This window comes from Pelophylax lessonae, assembly GCF_965119305.1.
Source record: "Pelophylax lessonae genome assembly, chromosome: 4".
Lineage (NCBI taxonomy): Eukaryota > Metazoa > Chordata > Amphibia > Anura > Ranidae > Pelophylax > Pelophylax lessonae.
In genome coordinates this window covers 16,596,301-16,620,832 of record NC_138771.1, presented here as the reverse complement: position 1 = coordinate 16,620,832, position 24,532 = coordinate 16,596,301, and the positions used below count along the sequence as shown (strand labels likewise).

The 24,532-nt window shown below is 47.3% G+C and overlaps 1 protein-coding gene across 6 annotated transcripts in view; it reads left to right on the top strand.

Moving 5' to 3' along the window:
- Positions 1–24,532, top strand: part of SMAD3 (SMAD family member 3) — a 217,733-nt gene that overhangs the window by 170,258 nt on the left and 22,943 nt on the right. For all 6 annotated transcript variants that reach the window (XM_082253028.1, XM_082253023.1, XM_082253027.1 and 3 more), the window contains one exon: positions 20,444–20,656. In XM_082253028.1, the coding sequence (XP_082109154.1) occupies positions 20,444–20,656 (213 nt within the window). The remainder of the gene's footprint in view (positions 1–20,443; positions 20,657–24,532) is intronic.

Genomic DNA, 24,532 nt, shown 5'->3' with positions numbered 1-24,532 from the left:
CAGCAGCGATCGCCGCCGCTCTTCCCCTGGCCCGACTCCCGCTGTGACTGAATACAGCGGGAGCGAGCCTCCGGCGGCGCGTGCGCGCCGCCCATAAGGGGAGGAGTCCAGCGACGTAGGTCTACGTCGCTGGACAGGAACGAGCCACTGTGCCGCAGTAGAGGCACAGTGAGCGGGGCTAAAGTGGTTAAGTAGTAGAGGGGGTTGTCAATCAGTTTCAGCTGCTTTGGTGTTATTGAAATTAACAACAGTTGCATTAGATGGGCAACAATGAGACGATCTCCAAAACACAGGAATGGTTCTACAGGTGGAGGCCACATTATTTCCCTACTCATCTTTTCTGACTGTTTTTCCATTCATTTTGCATTTGGCTAGGGTCAGTGTCATTACTGGTAGCATGAGGCCATACCTGGAACCTATAGAGCAGTGGTCGCCAAACTGTGGCCCAGGGGCCGGATGTGGCCCTTTATTTGCCTTTATTTGGCCCTTGGGATTCTATTCCACCAACTGACACCAGTGATGGAGCACGATTCCCTCTACTGACACCATCAATGGGGCTCTATTCTTCTCATTAGTATCAGCAATGGGGCTGGACTCCTCCCCTTGTGCGCCGCCCACAAGGGGAGGAGTCCAGCGACGTAGGAGAGGGGAATGTCTGGCGACGTAGGTCTACGTCGTCAGACGTTATCGAGCCACTTTGCCGCAGTAGAGCGCTAGTGAGCAGCGGTAAAGTGGTTAAGAGGGAAAATCTTCCAGTCCAGAACTGGTTAATAACATTCAATTACAGTATGACTTGTGTAGCAATTTTATACGCTATATTATTATTATTATTTTTTTTTTTTGTATTTGCTCATTTTTTTTTCCCTAGGAAGTGGAATTACCCTTTAGATATGTGAGTATTGCCGAGTTCCGTCATGTAAAATCTGACTTGCGTAGAACAATACAGCCGTGGCCACCAAACCACTTACCTCATGGTGGTAATTCAACACACGACATTTCCAACCACAGGTTTCTCTGCACCGCTGTGTGTTATGAAATACTGTATGATCCATTGTTGCATAATTTACGCTGTGATGATTTCTCATTAAAGTAAAAAAAAAAAAAAAAAAAACCCCAGCAGAAGCCTTTTATATAAACTGGGGGGAAAGGAGAATGTCTGGATTGTCAGTGTGGCCAATCAGATTCCAGCTGTCATCCTTCCAGCGTGTCTCGGGTGACGAGTGGGATAACTGCTATGGACAGCGGAGATTTATTTTGGTACCGTTTTCCTGAATCTGCGGCGTAGTGACTCAGTGGTTACGGTGTTTCTGTTCAGCGCCGGGGTCCCGAGCTCAATGGCTCCATTGGTTCGCAGTTTCTCGGTGTGATTTTTGTGGTTGCGCAGGCTTCCTCCCACAGTCTAAAAGCATATTGTTGGGTTACGCCGGTCTTTCCAAAATTATCCCCCAGTGTGAGTGTAGAACAGATTCGGGACTCTAAAGCTAAACTCCAGGCAACAGCTAAAGCTAAATACACAGACAAGCAAAGCATTTGTATTTCTGTCCATCCAGATCGTAGATTTACACAGCTCTGCCACATTCCACAGCCCTGTCTAGCAGGGGCAGAAGACCTAAATGTTTTCTCTGCTGCAGTTCAGTAACACTTATAGGTCTTGTCCCTCCCCCAGCCTGTGATTGGACAGTGAAAGGAGAAGTAGCAGACTCATGAGCTTATTTCTCTGCACTCTCTGTTCCTATCAGCATGATCTTTGCAATGCAGTACTACTGAATGTCTCCTTGTGCTGCTTCCCCTTCTACCAGTCTGAGCTCCGCTGTATGTAGGCTGATACCAGGGTCACAGTTGGGTACTTACAGTGCCTGCATTGATGGGCACTGGTGAGGCTGCATTGATGGGCACATGTGAGGTTGCGTTAAGGAGCACAGGTGAGGTTGCATTCATGAGCACTGGTGAGGCTGCATTGAAGGGCACTGGTGAGGCTGCATTGATGGGCACTGATCAGGCTGCATTGATGGGCACAGGTGAGGTTGCATTAATGAGCACAGGTGAGGTTGCATTCATGAGCACTGGTGAGGCTGATTTGAAGGGCACTGATAAGGCTGCATTGATGGGCACTGATCAGGCTGCATTGATCAGGCTGCATTGATGGGCACAGGTGAGGTTGTGTTAATGAGCACAGGTGAGGTTGCATTCATGAGCACTGGTGAGGCTGCATTGAAGGGCACTGATAAGGCTGCATTGATGGGCACAGGTGAGGTTGCATTCATGAGCACTGCTGAGGCTGCAGTGAAGGGCACTGGTGAGGCTTCATTCATGGGCACTGATCAGGCTGCATTGATGGGCACAGGTGAGGTTGCATTCATGAGCACTGGTGAGGCTGCATTGAAGGGCACTGGTGAGGCTTCATTCATGGGCACTGATCAGGCTGCATTGATGGGCACAGGTGAGGTTGCATTCATGAGCACTGGTGAGGGGGTCTTGATGGCCACTGATTAGGTTGCATTGATAGGCACTGGTGAGGTTGCGTTAATGAGCACAGGTGAGGTTGCATTCATGAGCACTGGTGAGGCTGCATCAAAGGGCACTGGTGAGGCTGCATTGATGGGCACAGGTGAGGCTGCATTAATGAGCACTGGTGAGGTTGCATTGATGGGCACTGATCAGGCTGCACTGATAAGGCTGCACTGACTGTCACTGATGAGGCGCTGCACTGATGGACACTGATAGGCTGCATTGATGGACACTGATAGGCTGCATTGATGGGCACTGATAAAGTTGTTATTATTCATTTTTGTAACTTCTGCATTCATGCAAAAACATTGAACAGTGGTATTGTATGAGATAATTTATGAGGGCGTGTTTAGGGGTGGGGCAGGGTAGGGGTTGGGTGGGGCAACTGGTGGCGAGTAACCCTTAAGGCCTGGCTAGTAGCTCAGGACTTGAAATTTTGAGCCCTGATCGATGTATTGATGGATTCATTTGTGTCTTTTCTATCTGTCTGAGTTCAGCTTAACCACTGACTGACCGCTCCATAGAAGATTTATTGCTACAGGGCGGCCACGCTATGCAGAATCACGTGTATATATATATATATATGTAGCACCACCCCCGCAGGAGCTGCTGATTATATTATTGGGTCTACACCCTGCCTAACAACCCAATCAAATTGGCTCGATCCCTCCTCAGGCACAACTGACCCAGAATAGGACTGGACTATCAAATAGATACACAGGTTGGAATACAATACTTCACTATGCAACAATACCTTGTTACCTTCTTGAATAGTAGTCCTTCTGGGTGACACAATGGAACAACGCACAAGATTGTAATTAACCAAACTTAGTTTACTATGTATCAAATTGAATAGGGGAGATACAATACAATACAATACAAGTCCATAAAAGGTTATTTAAAACAGCTTTAAAAAGGTAAAAGAATACCCCCACACTCCTCCTGCATTAAGGCTAGACACAGTACCAGGTAGGTGGGCCTATCTGAGTCCCTCCCCCAGAGTTCTCTTCTTTCTTGTTGATCTTCGCTAGCAAGGTTATTGAATAGAGCTCATTTGTAATCCAGATTAGGAATAAAGATCAAGAAAGAAAAAACAACGAGCTGTTAGTTGTCACCGCAGGGTGTCTGCGTAACTGAGCAATAACTTCTGCGAGGGAGATAAGCCTCTGGCGACTCCTTTACAGACCTTATTGTTTGTCTATGAGTCTCCTGAGAGAGTATGGTGATAAACCCCGGGGTTTTATCACCTCCTGCTGCGCTACCGCTATCTGTAGATAAAACTGTCTCTTCAGCAGATAAAGTCAGTTATTGGGCATGTGCCCTCTCACCAACAGAAGTTTCTCCTTCGCGCGCTTCCACTGCGGTCTCAGTCCTTTGGCTATATGCCAGCCGCGCGGGGTCCTTCTGGCGGATGACTTCCGGTCTCGGCAAACAGCAGTATGACCTCCAGGAATGTGCCTCGTGCTTGAGATGGGACGGTTCCACGTCGTCCCTCCAGGCTAAAAGGCTCTGGCCCAATATCCAGTGTCAGTCCTTCACTCTCGCTCGCTGGTTCCTCAGAGTCCAGCGCAGAAAGGCCCCCCCCCTTCGCGCGCTTCTCTCTTCCTTTAAATAACCTCCCCCATAGTGCCGTGCGGTGCAGCCGTGCACCCTGGATCTTGCAAAGCAGCCTGGGAGATGTAGTTTCTTCATCTTGTGAAAAGGAAGTCACAGCCCGGGAAATTCCATGCAGCTACCACTAGAGGGAGCCTAGTTCCTGGATCTTGCAAAGCAGCCTGGGAGATGTAGTTTCTTCATCTTGTGAAAAGGAAGTCACAGCCCGGGAAATTCCATGCAGCTACCACTAGAGGGAGCCTAGTTCCTTCCCACATATCAAACAGTGTCTTTAGGCATGTTTAACCCCGCTACACACTCCCCCCACTTGAGAAACTTTGGTCCCCAAAGAGGTCAACAGTATGTACCCTAGTGCATAGGTTGGCATTATACAACAAAAACATTAACATTTTGCTGAAATAAGTCAATCTGAATACATCCAATTTTGTATTCTAATAGCAGTGCAACAGTAAAACGATAAAGTGCAATTAATAAACAAATAAGTGATTTCTACAGTGTTAATATAGTGCTGATTTCTAGTGCTTTTATATAGTGCTCCTTTAAAAAGCACATGTGCCTTTGCAATTTCTTAAACACTTACATCTTAAAGTTTGTGTTGAAAAAAAAACATCAAAAGGTGAGAAAGAGAAAAAAACATATATTGAGGTCAGAGCAACAAAATGTGCGCAAACATTAACTCACAAAGTAAACCAAATTGTGAACATCAAAAACTGTGCTTATTATAATGGCCAAACCCAATATCCTTATGTACAAACTTAAATGCAAACGTTTTCTACTTCAATACTTTGTTCTCATGATCTCTCACAGACCCCCCAAAACTTGGGTGGCTTGCACAGTTGTGCCTGGGGGTGAGCTAGGGTTGTCCCCCACCAAATCTACAGTGGAGGAACTAGGCTGGTCAGGAGATCTTTTGGAGGTAAAAACAGCTTCTTCCGAACATTCACCCAATTGATCATAGGTCAGTCTCTTAGGTGGGTGAATGACTCTCCTTTCCCTCTGTTCCCGTGGAGGCATGCTCTCAGAGGTGCTAGGATCAGGCACTTCTGAGGATTCTTCAATGTCCCCCTCCTCATGTTCCAACACAGAGGAACCTGATGGTTCAAGAGAGGTCAGTTCTTCTTCAGAGAAGGGTGCAACCTCCTCCTCAGAACCTTCATCCTCAGCTGCTTCTTCTGGAAGCATATGAAAGGGTATGAATTCAGGGGCTTCTGCCCGAAGGGCTCCTCTATCAGCCAAGTCAGATGAAGACAGGGAGGCAGGTGTGGGTTCTGGCAACTGAGATGACCACAACCAGTCGGGTACCTCCTCTTCATCTTCCAAATCTTCAGATGGAGAACTTCCCTCTCCCTCATCTGGGAGCGTCGTCTGAGATCTGGTAACTGGTCTGGACCGGCGAGAAGTCGAAGGGGCCTCTGACAAGTCTTCCACAGGGGGCATACGAACCGCTTCAGAGAGAGGCAGCAAATGGTTCCGATGCCAAGCCTTCAATGGACCCACACTTCCTTCAGGCCGAATTTGGTACACAGGAAGGTTTGGCAGTTGCTTGCAGATAACATAAGGTTGGGACTTCCAGCGGTCTGCCAACTTGTGTTTTCCCGGGACACCCAAGTTTCTCAACAAAACCCTGTCCCCTGGTTGCAGGTCATGGATCCGAACTTTTAGGTCGAAATTTTTTTTATTCCGCAGTCCACGTTGATCAGATGTGGCCTGAGCCTTGTCATAGGCCGCTTTCAGACTCTTCCGCAGTCGGTCCACATATCCTCTATGCGATGCTGAAGAGGTATGATCAGGCGAAATGCCAAAGGCCAAATCCACTGGCAACCGAGCCTCCCTTCCAAACATCAGCCGATAAGGGGAATATCCAGTAGCATCACTGACAGTGCTGTTGTAGGCATGCACAATGGCAGCTACGTGCTTGCCCCAATGCTGTTTCTTCTCTGAGCTCAAAGTCCCCAACATATCCAAAAGAGTCCTGTTAAATCGTTCAGGCTGGGCATCCCCCTGTGGATGGTAGGGAGTGGTTCTAGTCTTTTGAATGCCTAACATATCTAACAGTCTCTTGATCAGTCTGCTTTCAAAGTCCCTTCCCTGATCAGAATGGAGGCGTTGTGGTAACCCATAATGTACAAAGAACTTCTCTACAAGAACTTTGGCTACCGTTGAGGCCTTCTGATCCCTTGTTGGGAATGCTTGAGCATATCTGGTAAAATGGTCTGTTACCACAAGGACATTCCCCTGGCCACTCAGATCAGGCTCTAAGCAAAGGAAATCAATGCACACCAGCTCCATGGGTCCCTGACTTTGTAGATGGCCCATTGGGGCTGCTTGACGTGGCAGAGTCTTCCTCTGTATACACCGGACACAAGAATGACAGTATCCTTCAACTTCGGCCCTCATACAAGGCCAGTAGAACCTGTCCCTGACAAGCTGAAAGGTTCTTTCGGGCCCCAGATGGCCATGATTATCATGAAGAGCGGCCAGAACTCCCTCTCTGTACTTAGCTGGTAAGAACAGTTGCCACTTCTCCTCCAGATCTTCAGATGGACCTCTCCGGTAGGCCACTCCTTCTCTGATCTGTAACCGGGTCCACTCTCTATGCAACAGACGGGCCCCCTGAGGGGAGTCAGTTAGAAGCAACTCAGGGCTCTGGATCTCCAGGGCTTCCAAGAGAAGTTTTCCCAAAGGGTCTTCCAACTGCTCCTTCCGCAAGTCCCTTTTGGACAGCCGGGGCAAACCCTCCCCTTCAACTTGGGTCACCTGGCAGTAGCATTTGGGTACTCCGATAGCCGAAACCCCAATCTCTTCTGCTCTTGACCCTCCTCGGGATCGAAATTCAGTTCCCTGATATAGGGCACGGACCCCTTCTGGAGCCAAATGAGTCCATTCTTCCGCAGGTTCCTGTGGAACATGCAACCTTCTGGATAGGGCATCTGCATCCCTATTTCCGATTCCTGGCCGATACTTCAGGCTAAAATTGAAGCTAGAGAGGGCAGCCAACCATCGATGTCCTGTTGCATCCAGCTTGGCCGTAGTCAACAGATAGGTGAGGGGATTATTATCTGTCTTGACAATGAATTCAGCTCCGTACAGGTAGTCTTTCAATTTGTCAACCACTGCCCACTTCAAGGCCAAGAATTCAAGTTTGTGAGTAGGATAATTCCTTTCAGCAGGCAGTAGGCTTCTGCTCACATAGGCAACAGGTCGCAGATGACCCTCATGCTCCTGATAAAGTACCCCCCCCAGCCCATCTCGGCTGGCATCAACATGCAGTTCATATGGTTTTGTGGGGTCCGCATAGGCCAACACAGGGGCAGTGGTTAGGGTTTCCTTCAGCTGGACAAAGGCCCCTTCGCATTCCGGGGTCCACTGATCCTGGATGGATTCCTTAGCCTTCCGGGGGCCTATGGTGGACTTCGCCGGCTTTACCAACTCAGGGACATCATCTTCTTCATTCTTCAGGAGCTCATTTAGGGGTCGGGCAATCTGGGCGAACCCCTCCACAAACCTCCTGTAATAGGAGCAAAAGCCCAAGAATGACCGGAGTTCGGTCACATTTGTGGGTCTCGGCCAGGAAGCAACAGCATCCAGCTTGTCCGGGTCAGTGGCCACCCCTTCTTCAGACACGATATGGCCCAGGTAATGGACCGAGGACTGATAGAATTGGCACTTCTCAGGAGAAAGTTTCAGACCTTCTTCATGTAGCCTCTTCAAGACCTTTTCCAACCTCTCCTCATGTTCTTCTAAAGTTCTGCCAAACACGATAACATCATCCAAGTATACCAGTACCTCTATCAAATTCATATCTCCAACGGTCCTCTCCATCAGCCTTTGGAAGGTAGCAGGGGCCCCGGACAACCCCTGAGGCATGCGATTGAACTCAAAGAACCCCACAGGGGTGATGAAGGCTGTTTTCTCCCGATCTTCAGGGTGCATGGGGATCTGATAATACCCACTCTTTAAGTCCATCACACTGAACCACTTCGCCCCTGACAGACTCTGTAGGGCATCTTCGATTCGAGGAGTGGTATACTGGTCTGGGATGGTTCTTCTGTTCAGCGTTCGGTAGTCGATACAAAGCCTCAAAGATCCATTTTTCTTCCGGACTACCACTATCGGGGAAGCATACGGGCTCCTGGATTCTCGGATAATCCCGATCTTTTTGAGCTCTGCCAGCTGTTGACGTAGATCTTCTAAGTCACCTAAGGGGACTCGCCGGACTCTCTCCCTGAAAGGCTTGTCCTCACTCAGGCGGATCTTATGAGTGGCGCTCCTGGCACATCCCACGTCAAACTCGTCCTTAGAGAATATTTCCCTACATCGAGCAAGTTGTGCCTTGGCCCTCTTCACCCATTCCGGCGGGAGGGCAGCGTTTCCAGAGCAAAGCTCCTCTATAACCGCTTCACCCTGTTCCTTTTCTTTGAAATCAATGGGGGCAACTGGGGTAGCCGGGTTGACTTGGCCCAGGAGCACTCTGGCCGGTACCTTCACTGGTGTAATAGAGGTGTTTCTGACACTCACTAAAACCCTTCCACGGTTTTCCTGTAACACCTTCAAAGGGATCACCTCAGGGATCACTTCTATCCCTCTCTGTCTCTCCTTTTGACCTGATTCAAAGATAATGAAGGGACCCGGCTGTTGCCATGTGAGTTTAACAGAAGCCTTAAAACAGGCCACCTCTCCTGGCTGTAAGACCTTTTCTGCTCTATCCAGCTTCCAGAGTCGTCCAACTCCTTCTGCGGGGGTCTCTTGCTCCAACACTAATCGTTGGTAGGCCTGCCGTAGCATGGGATGGATCCTTGGCGCCTGAGCACCTTGTCCCTGGACCAGTTGTATCAGAAGGCGCCTTACCAGGTCAGTGTTTGTTCCTACGATGAGAGAGCTTTTGTTGGCCCCTGGTGGACGAGGACAGACCACCGCTAAGGTGTCGAAGGTTTCCGCTTCACCAGCCACTGATGGATCAAAGGTCAACTTGATTGGCAGATACCCGTCATAGGGAAAACTTTGGGTCCCAATACCCCATATCTCCAGGTCTTCCAACTTCTGCAAAGGTAGATGGGTAAGATATTTATCATAGAAGTCTCTATACAAAAGAGTCACCTGGGCCCCTGTGTCAAGGAGGGCTCTTGTGTAAATTCCTTCCACCTGAACCGAGACCACTGGGGAGGGCCCGACCAAGTTAGTTGGGAATTCTCTTGATGTAGCCTGGTTGTCTGATTCAGTTCTCTGTACCCTGGCCCTCTTCTCCTTTTTCTTCCTTGATCTGGGCCCCCGCTGAACCCGGTGTGCATTGACTTTCCTTCCCTCAGTAACCCGGAGTCTAGAACTGGGGGTATTATATTTGGGTCTGACCCCCTGACTCAGTTTCCCTGATCCTGCACCACTTCTGGAGTCCCTTAAGACTGGCGGACACCCGGTTGACTCCTTCACCGGTGTCCTCTGAAGTTTCCCGCTGGCTCGCGAAGTTTCGCGGCAGCATTTCCTGAGCTGGGACATACCCTTCTAACATGCCCAACTCCCCCGCAGTTGAAACAAGTTAACAATCTTGCAGGCCGTGGCTCTGGATCTGTGCTGAGACTAACAGGTTCATCTGGCCTCTCCGATATACTCCCCTTGGGTAGAGTGGATACCTGACCAGTCAGGATGGACACCATTTCTATCAACTGAGACACTTGGGTCTTTAGGAGTTCAACTTGAGAGTCACCCTCTTCCACACTTATCACTCCAACCCGGGCAGTTGAGTCAAACTGCCGACTTTTCTTCTTGTTGTCCAACATAACCTCTTCCTCTCTGACCATTCGAATCAGATCGGGGTATTCTAGAATGCCGCCATCTCGACGAGTTCGTAACAGTATGGCAATGGGATCTAAAGGTTGAGCCCCTTTCAGAACCTGTCGTGCACGAGTCTCATCTATTTTCCGGTGGTCTATTCCTTTCTTTAACAGAATCTGGTGGATAATCCTATCCAGACGTTTAATGAATTCGGACAACTTCTCCCCCTCTTCTTGATAACAGTGGTCCAACTGGTAGAGAAGTTCAGCCGCGTTCTCCGTCCGACCAAACACATCTTGCAGAATGTCCAAATAATCCTGTGCAGTGCAGTTCTTCTTGCTAAGCTTTAGATTACGTACAGCCTCTAATGCAGGTCCCCTTAAACTCTCTGTGATTCTCTGCTTCTTGTGCTGTTCTGGTACCTCCCATTCCTCCAAAGCCTGAGTGGCGGTATCTAACCACTCTTCGAACCCATCTTCTGCTGAAGGCACAGGCTGTTTCCCAGAGAATGTCCGGAGCTTCCTATATCCAGTCATCAAATAGCTCGAGGAGTCCCTACTACATTTTGCCACAATCTCCCCAAGAACAGCACACAGTTCTGAGCTAAAAGTCGACAAAGGTGATGACTCAGGATGCCCTTCTTGGACACCTTTTTCTTGGCTGGATACCCCAGGGGTGGTGGATGAGGGACCCGCAATAGGAACTCCTGGATGTATCAGGAAAAGTTCTGTTTGGTCAGTAGTTTTTACACTGTTTCCGTTGAAATAATCAGGGACCCCCTTCCTCCACTCACACAGTGCATACGTGTGTGGGACAGTGGTGTCAGTTTTCATGTCAATCACCCAAAATTTCCTGTCTGTGGATAGTGCCCTCAAAACAGGGAGGAGCTTTTCTTCAGTCCAGGCTTCTCCCTTGATTTCAACCACCAGGCCATTTTCCACTATGACATTCTCTTCCTTGCACCACTCAGCAGCAGCGACAGGATCCATTTCTGCGTGGGAGGGAATTCTATGGCTGAGAGGGTTGTATTGCAGGACTGTAGAAATCCCGGACGAGCCCCCACGTGTAGCACCACCCCCGCAGGAGCTGCTGATTATATTATTGGGTCTACACCCTGCCTAACAACCCAATCAAATTGGCTCGATCCCTCCTCAGGCACAACTGACCCAGAATAGGACTGGACTATCAAATAGATACACAGGTTGGAATACAATACTTCACTATGCAACAATACCTTGTTACCTTCTTGAATAGTAGTCCTTCTGGGTGACACAATGGAACAACGCACAAGATTGTAATTAACCAAACTTAGTTTACTATGTATCAAATTGAATAGGGGAGATACAATACAATACAATACAAGTCCATAAAAGGTTATTTAAAACAGCTTTAAAAAGGTAAAAGAATACCCCCACACTCCTCCTGCATTAAGGCTAGACACAGTACCAGGTAGGTGGGCCTATCTGAGTCCCTCCCCCAGAGTTCTCTTCTTTCTTGTTGATCTTCGCTAGCAAGGTTATTGAATAGAGCTCATTTGTAATCCAGATTAGGAATAAAGATCAAGAAAGAAAAAACAACGAGCTGTTAGTTGTCACCGCAGGGTGTCTGCGTAACTGAGCAATAACTTCTGCGAGGGAGATAAGCCTCTGGCGACTCCTTTACAGACCTTATTGTTTGTCTATGAGTCTCCTGAGAGAGTATGGTGATAAACCCCGGGGTTTTATCACCTCCTGCTGCGCTACCGCTATCTGTAGATAAAACTGTCTCTTCAGCAGATAAAGTCAGTTATTGGGCATGTGCCCTCTCACCAACAGAAGTTTCTCCTTCGCGCGCTTCCACTGCGGTCTCAGTCCTTTGGCTATATGCCAGCCGCGCGGGGTCCTTCTGGCGGATGACTTCCGGTCTCGGCAAACAGCAGTATGACCTCCAGGAATGTGCCTCGTGCTTGAGATGGGACGGTTCCACGTCGTCCCTCCAGGCTAAAAGGCTCTGGCCCAATATCCAGTGTCAGTCCTTCACTCTCGCTCGCTGGTTCCTCAGAGTCCAGCGCAGAAAGGCCCCCCCCCTTCGCGCGCTTCTCTCTTCCTTTAAATAACCTCCCCCATAGTGCCGTGCGGTGCAGCCGTGCACCCTGGATCTTGCAAAGCAGCCTGGGAGATGTAGTTTCTTCATCTTGTGAAAAGGAAGTCACAGCCCGGGAAATTCCATGCAGCTACCACTAGAGGGAGCCTAGTTCCTGGATCTTGCAAAGCAGCCTGGGAGATGTAGTTTCTTCATCTTGTGAAAAGGAAGTCACAGCCCGGGAAATTCCATGCAGCTACCACTAGAGGGAGCCTAGTTCCTTCCCACAAATCAAACAGTGTCTTTAGGCATGTTTAACCCCGCTACACATATATATATACGAAGGGGGGTAAATCTTCCGGAGGTGAAGTGGTTAAAGGCGGATTCTGCTATCACTAGAAATCGGGCAGTTTTTTTTCTGGATAAAATAAAAATTGATAGATAACGTCCCATTACATACCAGGGAATGTATACTTAAAGAGGAACCTTAGTCCCCTTTTGTGTGGCTGGCGTGATTGGGGGCTCTTATGTGCAAGGACGGAGGAGGGGGGGGGCTTTATTGTGAAAGAGCTCTTATATGAAAGGGGGGAGGGACTCTGATATGTGAAGGAGGGGCGAGGGGGACTTCAATTTCAAGAGGAGGTTCCAATGTGATGGGGGGGGGGGGCTTTTGACATGAAAAGGGGACTCTAATGTGAAGGGGGCGGGGAGGGTCCATGTTGGTAAATGGGGCTCTGTGATGATGGGGGGGGGGGGGATTCTGATGACAAAAGGAGGGACATTTCATGTTCAAGGGACTCTCATGGTTTAAAGAGGGGGCTCTGATGTGATGGGTACTCTGAAGTGCTGGTGCGGGGGGCTGTGATGATGTTTTCTGATATGAAAAGGGGACTCTGATGTAAAGGGGGGGAGGGGGGCTTGTATTTGAATGGGGGACTCTGATGTACTAAGAGATACTCTGTGAAGGTGGGTGGGCACTGATTTGAAGAGTGGGCTCTGATGTGATGGGGACCCAGAAGTGGGGGGGGGGACTGTGATGATCTTTACTGATAGGAAAGGGTACCCTGATGTGAAGGGGGGGGCTTGTATGAGTGGGGTACTCTGATGTGCTAAAGCTGGGATACTCTGTGAATTGGGGGGGGGGGCACTGATGTGATGGGGACTCTGTAGTACTAAGGGGGACTGTGATGTGATGAGTTTTCTGATAGGAAAGGGGTACTCTGATGTGAAGGGGTGAGGCTTGTATTTGAGTGGGGTACTCTGATGTGAAGGGGGGGCTTGTATTTGAGTGGAGTACTCTGATGTGAAGGGGGGGCTTTTATTTGAGTGGGGTACTCTGATGTGAAGGGGCGGGGCTTGTATTTGAGTGGGGTACTCTGATGTGAAGGGGCGGGGCTTGTATTTGAGTGGGGTACTCTGATGTGAAGGGACGAGGCTTGTATTTGAGTGGGGTACTCTGATGTGAAAGGGGGGCTTGTATTTGAGTGGGGTACTCTGATGTAAAGGGGGGGCTTGTATTTGAGTGGGGTACTCTGATGTGAAGGGGGGGCTTGTATTTAAGTGGGTTACTCTGATGTGAAGGGGGGGCTTGTATTTGAATGGGTTACTCTGATGTGAAGGGGGGGCTTGTATTTGAGTGGGGTACTCTGATGTGAAGGGGGGGGGCTTGTATTTGAGTGGGGTACTCTGATGTGAAGGGGGGCTTTTATTTGAGTGGGGTACTCTGATGTGAAAGGGGGGCTTGTATTTGAGTGGGGTACTCTGATGTAAAGGGGGGGCTTGTATTTGAGTGGGGTACTCTGATGTGAAGGGGGGGCTTGTATTTAAGTGGGTTACTCTGATGTGAAGGGGGGGCTTGTATTTGAATGGGTTACTCTGATGTGAAGGGGGGGCTTGTATTTGAGTGGGTTACTCTGATGTGAAAGGGGGGCTTGTATTTGAGTGGGGTACTCTGATGTGAAGGGGGGGGGCTTGTATTTGAGTGGGGTACTCTGATGTGAAGGGGAGTCTTGTATTTGAGTGGGGTACTCTGATGTGAAGGGAGGGGCTTTTATTTGAGTGGGGTACTCTGATGTGAAGGGGGGCTTTATTTGAGTGGGGTACTCTGATGTGAAGGGGGGGGCTTGTATTTGAGTGGGGTACTCTGATGTGAAGGGGGGGGGTTGTATTTGAGTGGGGTACTCTGATATGAAGGAGGGGCTTGTATTTGAGTGGGGTACTCTGATGTGAAGGGGGGGCTTGTATTTGAGTGGGGTACTCTGATGTGAAGGGGGGGCTTTTATTTGAGTGGGGTACTCTGATGTGAAGGGGGGGTGCTTTTATTTAAGTGGGGTACTCTGTGAAGGGGGGGCTTGTATTTGAGTGGAGTACTCTGATATGAAGGGGGGGCTTGTATTTGAGTGGGGTACTCTGATGTGAAGGGGCGGGGCTTGTATTTGAGTGGGGCACTCTGATGTGAAGGGGGGTGCTTTTATTTAAGTGGGGTACTCTGTGAAGGGGGGGCTTGTATTTGAGTGGAGTACTCTGATGTGAAGGGGGGGCTTGTATTTGAGTGGGGTACTCTGATGTGAAGGGGGGGCTTGTATTTGAGTGGGGTACTCTGATGTGAAGGGGTGGGGCTTGTATTTGAGTGGGGTACTCTGATGTGAAGGGGGGGCTTGTATTTGAGTGGGGTACTCTGATGTGAAGGGGTGGGGCTTGTATTTGAGTGGGGTACTCTGATGTGCTAAGCTGGGATACTCTGTGAATTGGGGAGGGGGGGGGGGGGCACTGATGTGATGGGGATTCTGAAGTACTAAGGGGGACTGTGATGTGATGAGTTTTCTGATAGGAAACGGGGCTCTGATGTGAAGGGGGGGGGGCTCTGATGTGAAGGGGGGGCTCTGATGTGAAGGGGGGGGCTCTGTTGTGATGGGCAGTGTTCTATTCATAAATTTAAATGTATTGTTTATATATAAAACTGATTTATTTTCGGCCTGTAAATATCTGTAAAATGGATACAATGTAAAGTTTGGAGATCTCCCCCTCCACGGATATGAATGTACAAATCTAATGGAGGGAAGAGAAGTCAGTGGGACATGAAGAGTTAACAGCATGCAGGGAACAGTCGGGACTCCTCCCATCATAAGACTCACCATATGTTTGGTTTTAAAAATAGTAAAAAAAAGAAAAATCCATGTTTTCTTTGTATTATTTGATTTGTCTGCTGATTGGACGGTGCGGATTTCTGCACATTTATAAGTCATTGTAGGTGAAGCCGCGGACAGATTTCTGCCGCTAATCTGGTGTGATGTGACGATGTGACACATCCTTCTCCTGGCATTAGGGGGGGGCGATGGCGTTAGTCACCAAACCACATCTGTTCTCTATGAGGATTTCATATCTCTGTATATTTTTACAGTAAAGTGGATTGTCAGCAATTCTGTAAGAATAATATATTACGATGGAGCGGGATATTAATATTAATATAAACACGGCCCTATGTGGTCTCCTCCCGCTCCCATGGAAATTGGCCGGATGCAGAGTTTAGGTCAGGCGGTTTGGCTTGGCGCCGGGCCAGGCCTGAATATGCGAGGGGCTTGTCCTTATCGGAGAGGTTGCAGCACCGCGAGCGTGAGATCAGCCTTGCTTAACTCGCTCCGCTCTTCCTCTATTCGCAGAGTTTCTGAAGAGAAATCCTCTTTGGTCTCCGATTGCCTCAACTTACAAAAAAAAAAAACATTTGGTGTCTATTTTACATAAAGCCCCTTCCTTTCTCAGTGGTTTCCTCTTACTGCTGTATAGAGAAGGTTAAACCATAGCTAGTTTTTTTTTTTTGTTTTTTTTTATTATTATTATTATTCATTTTTTTTTTTTTTTTTAATGTTACCACGTGCTGTCCTGGGGAATTTTTTGAAAAGTTTTAAACACATTAAAATTACTTAGAAAATGGTAGACCTGCCAAACATTATATATTTTCTGAAAGCAGAGGCCCTGGGGAATAAAATAATGGTAGTGCCAATTGTTTTATGTGACACCAAATATGCAATTTGCACAACACTTTCTGTGAGACAATTACTTAGAACTGCAAAACATATATATTTTTCTAAAAGAAGATGGCCTGGAGAATAAAATGGTGGCTGCTGTATTTTTTTTTAACTTTTACTTTTATTTGTTTTTTTTTTTTTATTTTTTTTATCTATTTTACTTACATATAGTTACATAGTAGGTGAGGTTGAATAAAGACAATAGTCCATCCAGTTCAACCTGTGTAGGTGTGTGTGGCTGTAATCATCTCACATACCCCTGAATGTTCTGATCCTTGAGATGTAAGTCTAAGAGTCTTTTGAAAGCCACCATACTTCCCGCAGAAACCACCTCTAGTGGTAGAGAATTCCACAATCTTGTAGCCCTAACAGTAAAGAACCCCCCACGTTGCCTGAGGTTAAAACGCTTCTCCTCTAATCGCATTGTATGCCCTCGAGTCCTCATGCAATCCCTTCGAATGAACAGCTTTTTTTCTAAGCTGGGATCCCCATTAAGATATTTATAAATTGCTATCATGTCCCCCCTCAGACGTCTCTTCTCCAGGGAGAATAAATCGAGCGATTGTAGACGCTCTTCATAGTCAAGGTCCTCCAATCCCCTAATTAGTTTAGTTGCCCTTCTCTGGACTCTCTCCAGCTCCAACACATCCCTCCTGAGGACTGGCGACCAGAACTGGACAGAATACTCCAGATGCGGTCGGACCAGAGTTTTATAAAGTGGAAGGATTATAGTCTTATCTCTGGAATACATCCCTTTCTTTATGCATGCCAATATTCTGCTGGCTTTGGCAGCTGCCGCTTGACATTGCATGCTGTTGCCTAATCTATCATCAACCAAGACTCCCAGATCTTTCTCCATTTTTGATTCCCCCAAGGGTTCCCCTCCTAACGTGTATTGTGCTTTTATGTTTTTAGTCCCCAAGTGCAAAACCTTACACTTCTCCACGTTAAACCTCATTTGCCATGTCCGTGCCCACTCTGTAATTTTGTCCAGGTCATTCTGTAGGATATCTGCTTCATGCTGTGCAGTTATTGCTCTGGCCAATTTTGTGTCATCTGCAAAAACTGATATCGAACTACTGATCCCGTCCTCAATGCTGTTTATGAATAAATTGAACAAGGTTGGTCCCAGGACTGAGCCCTGGGGCACCCCGCTTACCACCCCAGACCAGTCTGAGTATGTGCTGTTTATTACCACCCTTTGGACACGCCCTTTAAGCCAATTCCGTATCCAAGAGCAAACCCTGCTGTCGATACCTGCAGACGTTATTTTATAAATTAAGCGCTTGTGGGGAACTGTATCAAACGCCTTAGCGAAATCCAAGTACACCACATCCACTGGTCTGCCCCTATCTAGCTCACAGCTCACCTCCTCGTAGAATGCTAAGAGATTGGTTTGACAAGAACGCCCATTTGTAAACCCGTGCTGATTACTGCTGATGATGTTGTTGTCTTTAGCAAACTCTACGATATAGTCCCTTATCATCCCCTCTAGAAGTTTACATACTATTGATGTCAAACTGACAGGCCTATAATTTCCCGGGATATGCCTCTGGCCCTTTTTGAATATCGGAATCACGTTAGCTTTCTTCCAATCCCCTGGTACATCTCCTGTCCTAATACTTCTCTTTTTTTTTTTTCTATTTTTATTTAATTTAACCATGTGCTGCCTGGGGAATTTTTTTCATATTTTTCTCACATGTTTAACCACTTTACCACCGGAGGATTTTGCTGTCTTACGTCCAGGCCACTTTTTGCGATTCGGCGCTGTGCGACTTTAACTGACAATTGCGCGGTCGCGCGACGCCGTACCCAAACGAAATTTACGTCCTTTTTTTCCCACAAACAGAGCTTTCTTTTGGTGGTATTTGATCACCTGTGCGATTTTTACTTTTTGCGCTATAAACAAAAAAAGAGCGTTTATTTTGAAAAAAAAAACAATATTTTTAACATTTTTTTTTTATATGAAATTCCTCCCAAAAAATATGTAAAAATCAAATTTTTTTAAAATTTTTGGCCAATTTGCTTTCTGCTACCTATGTTTGGTAAAAAAAATCACAATAAGCGTATTTTGATTGGTTTGCGCAAAAGTTATTGCGTTTACTAACTAAGGGAAAGATTTCTGTCATTTTTGGTGTTTTTTTTTAACGAGTAATGGCGGCGATCTGCGATTTTTTTTGTGGGACTGCGACATTGCGGCGGACAGATCGGACCCTTGACTGACATTTTTGACACTTTTGGGGGTACCAGTGACATTACTGCAGTAATCAGTGCTATACATATGCACTGTTACTGTAAAAATGACACTGGCAGGGAAGGGGTTCATTTTATTGGAGAGGGAGGGGTTAATGTATGCCTGGTGCTTACTGACGTGTGTGGGGGGAGGTGACTGTGTGACACAGGGACAGATCGGATGTTAAGCTATGCTGAACACTCCGATCTGTCACTCCCTGTCACTTAGGAGATCCGCCCGCTCTGTTTACACAGGCGGGCGGATCTCCAAACTAGATTCCCTGACGATCGGGAAAGAGCGGCGGCGATCGCCGCCGCTCCTCCCCTGGCCCGACTCCCGCTGTGAATGAAAACAGCGGGAGAGCGCCTCCGGGGGCGCGCGAGCGCCGCCTACAGGGGGAGGAGTCCAGCTAGGTCTACGTCGCTGGACGATAACGAGCCACTGTGCCGCAGTAGAGGCACAGTGGCCGGAGCTAAAGTGGTTAAAGCAACACTTTCTGCTAGACAGTTACAGGTGCATCTCTGAAAATTAGAACATCATCAAAAAGTTAATTTATTTCAGTAATTCAATTTAAAAAGTGAAACTCATATATTTTATATAGGTACATTACACACAGAGTGATAGATTTGAAGCATTTCTTTCTTTTAATTTTGATGATTATGGCTCACAGCTAGTGACACCCCCAAATTCAGTATCTCAGAAAATTAGAATATTACATAAGACCAATAAAAAAAATATATATATTTTTAATACAGAAATGTTGTCTTAGTAAAAAGTCTGTCCATATACAGTATAGGATGCACTCTGTACTTGGTCGGGGGGCTCCTTTTCCATGAATTACTGCATCAATGCGGCGTGGCATGGAGGCGATCAGCCTGTGGCACTGCTGAGGTGTTATGGAAGCCCAGGTTGCTTTGATAGCGGCCTTCACCTCGTCTGCATTGTTGGGTCTGGTGTCTCTCATCTTCCTCTTGGCAATACCCCACAGATTCTCTATGGGGTTTAGGTCAGGTGAGTTTGCTGGCCAATCAAGCACAGTGATCCCATGATCATGTAACCAGGTATTGGTAGGTTTGGCAGTGTGGGCGGTGCCAAGTCCTGCTGGAAAAATGAAATCAGCGTCTCCATAAAGCTGGTCAGCAGAGGGAAGCATGAAGTGCTCTAGAATTTCCCTGTAGAGGCTGCGCTGACTTTGGACTTGATAAAACACAGTGGACCAACACCAGCAGATGACACTGCTCCCCAAATCATCACTGACTGTGGAAAATTTAGCATTTAATTTGTAAATTAAGGTCCTAGAGTCTGGAGGAGGAGTGGAGAGGCACAGAATCCAAGTTGCATGAGGTCCAATGTAAAGTTTCCACAGTCAGTGATGAATTGGGGAGCCATGTCATCTGCTGGTGTTGGTCCACTGTGTTTTAGCAAATCCAAAGTCAGTGCAGCTCTCTACCAGGAAATTCTAGAGCACTTCATGATTCCCTCTGCTGACCAGCTTTATGGAGATGCTGATTTCATTTTCCAGCAGGACTTGGCACCGCCCACACTGCCGAAACTACCAATACCTGGTCACCTGATCATGGTTTCACTGTGCTTTATTGACCAGCAAACTCGCCTGACCCAAACCCCATAGAGAATCTGTGGGGTATTCTCAAGAGGAAGATGAGAGACACCAGACCCAACAATGCAGACGAGGTGAAGGCCGCTATCAAAGCAACCTGGGCTTCCATAACACCTCAGCAGTGCCACAGGCTGATCGCCTCCATGCCACACCGCATTGATGCAGTAATTCATGCAAAAGGAGCCCCGACCAAGTATTGAGTGCATCCTATACTGTACATAGACAGACTTTTCACTAAGCCAACATTTCTGTATTAAAAATCTTTTTTTTTTTTGGTCTTACGTAATATTCTAATTTTCTGAGATACTGAATTTTGGGGTGTCACTCGCTGTAAACCATCATCATCGAAATTCAAAGAAAGAAATGCTTGAAATGTATCACTGTGTGTAACGCATCTATATAAAATATATCAGTTTCACTTTTTAAATTGAATTACTGAACTGAAAAAAACCTTTTTGTTGCTATTCTAATTTTATTTTTCACATTTTTTTTAGCAAAATATAAAAGATGATGTTGGGTTTAGGGCCGGGAGGCGTGATGTGGGTTGAGGTTTCTGTGTTCTGCATAAAATGGTATTGTCAGGAAGTGACATTTTGTTTCGTTTTCTTTTTCTAGATCTCCAGCCTGTAACTTATTGTGAGCCGGCCTTCTGGTGCTCCATCTCATACTATGAACTCAACCAGCGAGTCGGGGAAACCTTTCACGCCTCCCAACCTTCCATGACGGTGGATGGATTTACAGACCCATCGAACTCGGAGCGCTTCTGCCTGGGTCTTCTCTCCAATGTCAACCGCAACGCTGCTGTGGAACTGACCCGGCGACACATTGGTAACTCCACCTGCTTAGGCTGGAGGGCAGCAATTAGGGGCCGGTATAAACTGAAGGCTTTGTTAGGAACTAGAAACAGTTCTTCTGTGGCCTCCATTATGAGGAGTGAACCTCAATGAAAGCGCCACTTAACTATGTAACTCAATTGTTGACACTTGCTTGGCTGTTTAATAACCATGAAAAGAGCAGTTTTATACTCAGGAGCTTTCTGGTTTCACCTTCCAACAGCACGGTTTCTCAACCAGGGTTCCATGGACCCCTAGGGTTCCTCCAGAGGTTTCGAGGGGTTTCTTGAGCAATGAGCAATTTCTGCATCTCAGATAAGTTCCCACTGACACCATTACATTTTTTAGCTATCTGTAAGGGAGTAATTCTTCCCAAAGGCCAACATACTTCCCGTTGCCCACCAATGTAAGGAACATTCTTCCCATTGGCCACCAATGTAAGAAATATTTTTCCAATTGGCCACCAATGTAAGGGACTTTCTTCCCACTGACCACCAATGTAAGGAGCATTCTTCCCACTGACCACCAATGTAAGGGGCATTCTTCCCACTGACCACCAATGTAAGGAGCATTCTTCCCACTGATCACCAATGTAAGGAGCATTCTTCCCACTGATCACCAATGTAAGGAGCATTCTTCCCACTGATCACCAATGTAAGGAGCATTCTTCCCACTGGCCACTAATGTAAAGAACATTCTTCCCATTGGCCACCAATGTAAAGAACATTCTTCCCATTGGCCACCAATGTAAGGAACATTCTTCCCATTGGCCACCAATGTAAGGAACATTCTTCCCACTGACGACCAATGTAAGGAACATTCTTCCAGTTGCCCACCAATGTAAGGAACATACTTTCCGTTGCCCACCAATGTAAGGAACATTCTTCCCACTGGCCACCAATGTAAGGAACATTCTTCCCACTGGCCACCAATGTAAGGAACATTCTTCCCACTGGCCACTAATGTAAAGAACATTCTTTCCATTGGCCACCAATGTAAGGAACATTCGTCCCATTGACGACCAATGTAAGGAACAGTCTTCCAGTTGCGCACCAATGTAGGGAACAGTCTTCCCCTTGGCCACCAATATAAGGAACAGTCTTTCCATTGGCCACCAATGTAAGGAACATTCTTCCCACTGACCTCCAATGTAAGGAACATTATTTCTGTTGCCAACCAATGTTAGGAACATTTTTCTCATTGGCCACCAATGTAAGGAACAGTAGTCCCCTTGGCCACCAATGTAAGGAGCAGTCTTTCCATTAGCCACCAATGTAAGGAACATTCTTCCCACTGACGACCAATGTAAGGAACATTCTTCCCACTGACGACCAATGTAAGGAACATTCTTCCAGTTGCCCACCAATGTAAGGAACATACTTTCTGTTGCCCACTGGCCACTAATGTAAAGAACATTCTTCCCACTGGCCACTAATGTAAAGAACATTTGTCCCATTGACGACCAATGTAAGGAACATTCTTCCCATTGGCCACCAATGTAAGGAACATTCTTCCCACTGACGACCAATGTAAGGAACATTCTTCCAGTTGCCCACCAATGTAAGGAGCATTCTTCCCACTGGCCACCAATGTAAGGGACATTCTTCCCACTGGCCACCAATGTAAGGGACATTCTTCCCACTGGCCACTAATGTAAAGAACATTCTTCCCACTGGCGACCAATGTAAGGAACATTCTTCCAGTTGCCCACCAATGTAAGAAACATACTTTCTGTTGCCCACCAATGTAAGGAACAGTCTTCCCCTTGGCCACCAATATAAGGAACAGTCTTTCCATTGGCCACCAATGTAAGGAACATTCTTCCCATTGGCCACCAATGTAAGGAGCATTCTTCCCATTGGCCACCAATGTAAGGAACATTCTTCCCACTGGCCACCAATATAAGGAACATTCTTCCCACTGATCACCAATGTAAGGAACATTCTTCCCATTGACCATCACACGAATGTATCATGAGTTTTAGATATAGTCATTTTTAGTAGGGGTTCCCTAAGATTGGAAAGTTATTTCAAGGGTTCCTCTGTGCTGAAAAAGTTAAGAAAGGCAGAACTAGAGAATGCTGATTACCAGTCAGGTACAGTCAACACTCCTGCTCTGTGCCCCAAGCCCAAGGGGCCTCCAAACCTACTAAAAGAAGGACCAGTTAACTGTTTTTTGGACTTTAGGGGGGCAAGACTATGGCCGGTGGGAGTCAAAACTGCCCTAACATTAGTGGGAATAGACAATGAGGTTGATTTACAAAAGGCAAATAGACTATACACTTTACAACTGCAGTTGCACTTATTTTCCCCAGAGCTTGGTAATTGTGGAAGACCCAATCGGGTGCAAGGAAAACAAAAACAAATGATTGCACATGATTGGATAATGGAAATCAGCAGAGCTTCACTGCATTCACATGCTCATGAGAACTTACAAAACATTAAGGTGAAAAACCTTTCTCGTTGCTGCTGCCCCCAGAGCCCCCCTTCCCTCCCCCTTTCTTACCCTGCGGCTCCAGCCGCTGTCTCTGTCCTCATTGGATAGATTGATAGCAGCGGGAGCCCGCTGCTGTCAATCAAACTCAGTGACGCGAGGGGGGGGGGCGTGGCTGAGTCCCACTGTCTGTGTTAATGGATGCAGCAGTGGGACTCGGGAGCGCGCGCACGGGTGCCCCCATGAAAAGTGGCTCTTTGTAGGGGCACCTGATGAAAAGGAGGAGCCAGGAGCGCCTGTGGGGGACCCCAGAAGATGGGGATCAGGCTGCTTTGTGCAAAACCCTTGCACAGAGCAGGTAAGTATAACATGTTTATAAAAAAAAATTAGAACCTTTACAACCAATCCCAATGTACCAGACTTAAGGGTCAGTGGGAGTAAAACAAAATTACATAGCGCCTTTGGTCAGTAGGAAGAGGAATAATGCCCCATCACTGGTGCCAGTGGGAGGAATAGTGCCCCATCATTGGTGTCAGTGGGAGGAATAGTGCCCCATCATTGGTGTCAGTGGGAGGAATAGTGCCCCATCATTGGTGTCAGTGGGAGGAATAGTGCCCCATCATTGGTGTCAGTGGGAGGAATAGTGTCCATCATTGGTGTCAGTGGTAGGAATAGTGCCCCATCATTGGTATGAGTGGGAGGAATAGTGCCCCATCACTGGTGTCAGTGGGAGGAATAGTGCCCCACTATTGGTGTCAGTGGGAGGAATAGTGCCCCATCATTGGTGTCAGTAGGAGGAATAAAGCCCCACCATTAGTGTCAGTGGGAGGAATAGTGCCCCATCATTGGTGTCAGTGGGAGGAATAGGGCCTCATCATTGGTGTTAGTGGGAGGAATAGGGACCCATTATTGGTGTCAGTGGGCGGAATAATGCCCCATTGTTTCTATCAGTGGGTGGAATTATAATTGATTTCAGTGTAAGACATAGTGCTCCACTATTGGTGTCAGTGGGAAGAATAGTGGCCCCAGTGGCCATCTAAAAGCAAGCAAAGCAGTTTGGAGACCACTGCTTTAGCCAATCAGATATGATCTTTAAAGACATCACATTACTGGAAATCCATGTTTATTTATGCCCCTAGATGTCCCCCCCCCCCCTCCCCTCCCCTCCTCGCTGTCCGACCATTCTGCTAGAAAGACCGGATTCATATCAGTGCTGGTGTCTGACAGCAGGGGGCACTCTAGAGACCAGTGTTGTCACTTACAAATATCGCACAGCCTGCATCGCTGAGTGATTCTCCACTTTTATAAATGAAGGATCTGCGCTGCTTCCTCATTCCTAATACAGATCAGTCACCGCTGCGGCTCTGTGTAATCTAGCTGTGGCTGCTTCTACCCAGACAGACCGATTACACAGAGCCGCAGTTCTGCCACATTGGTC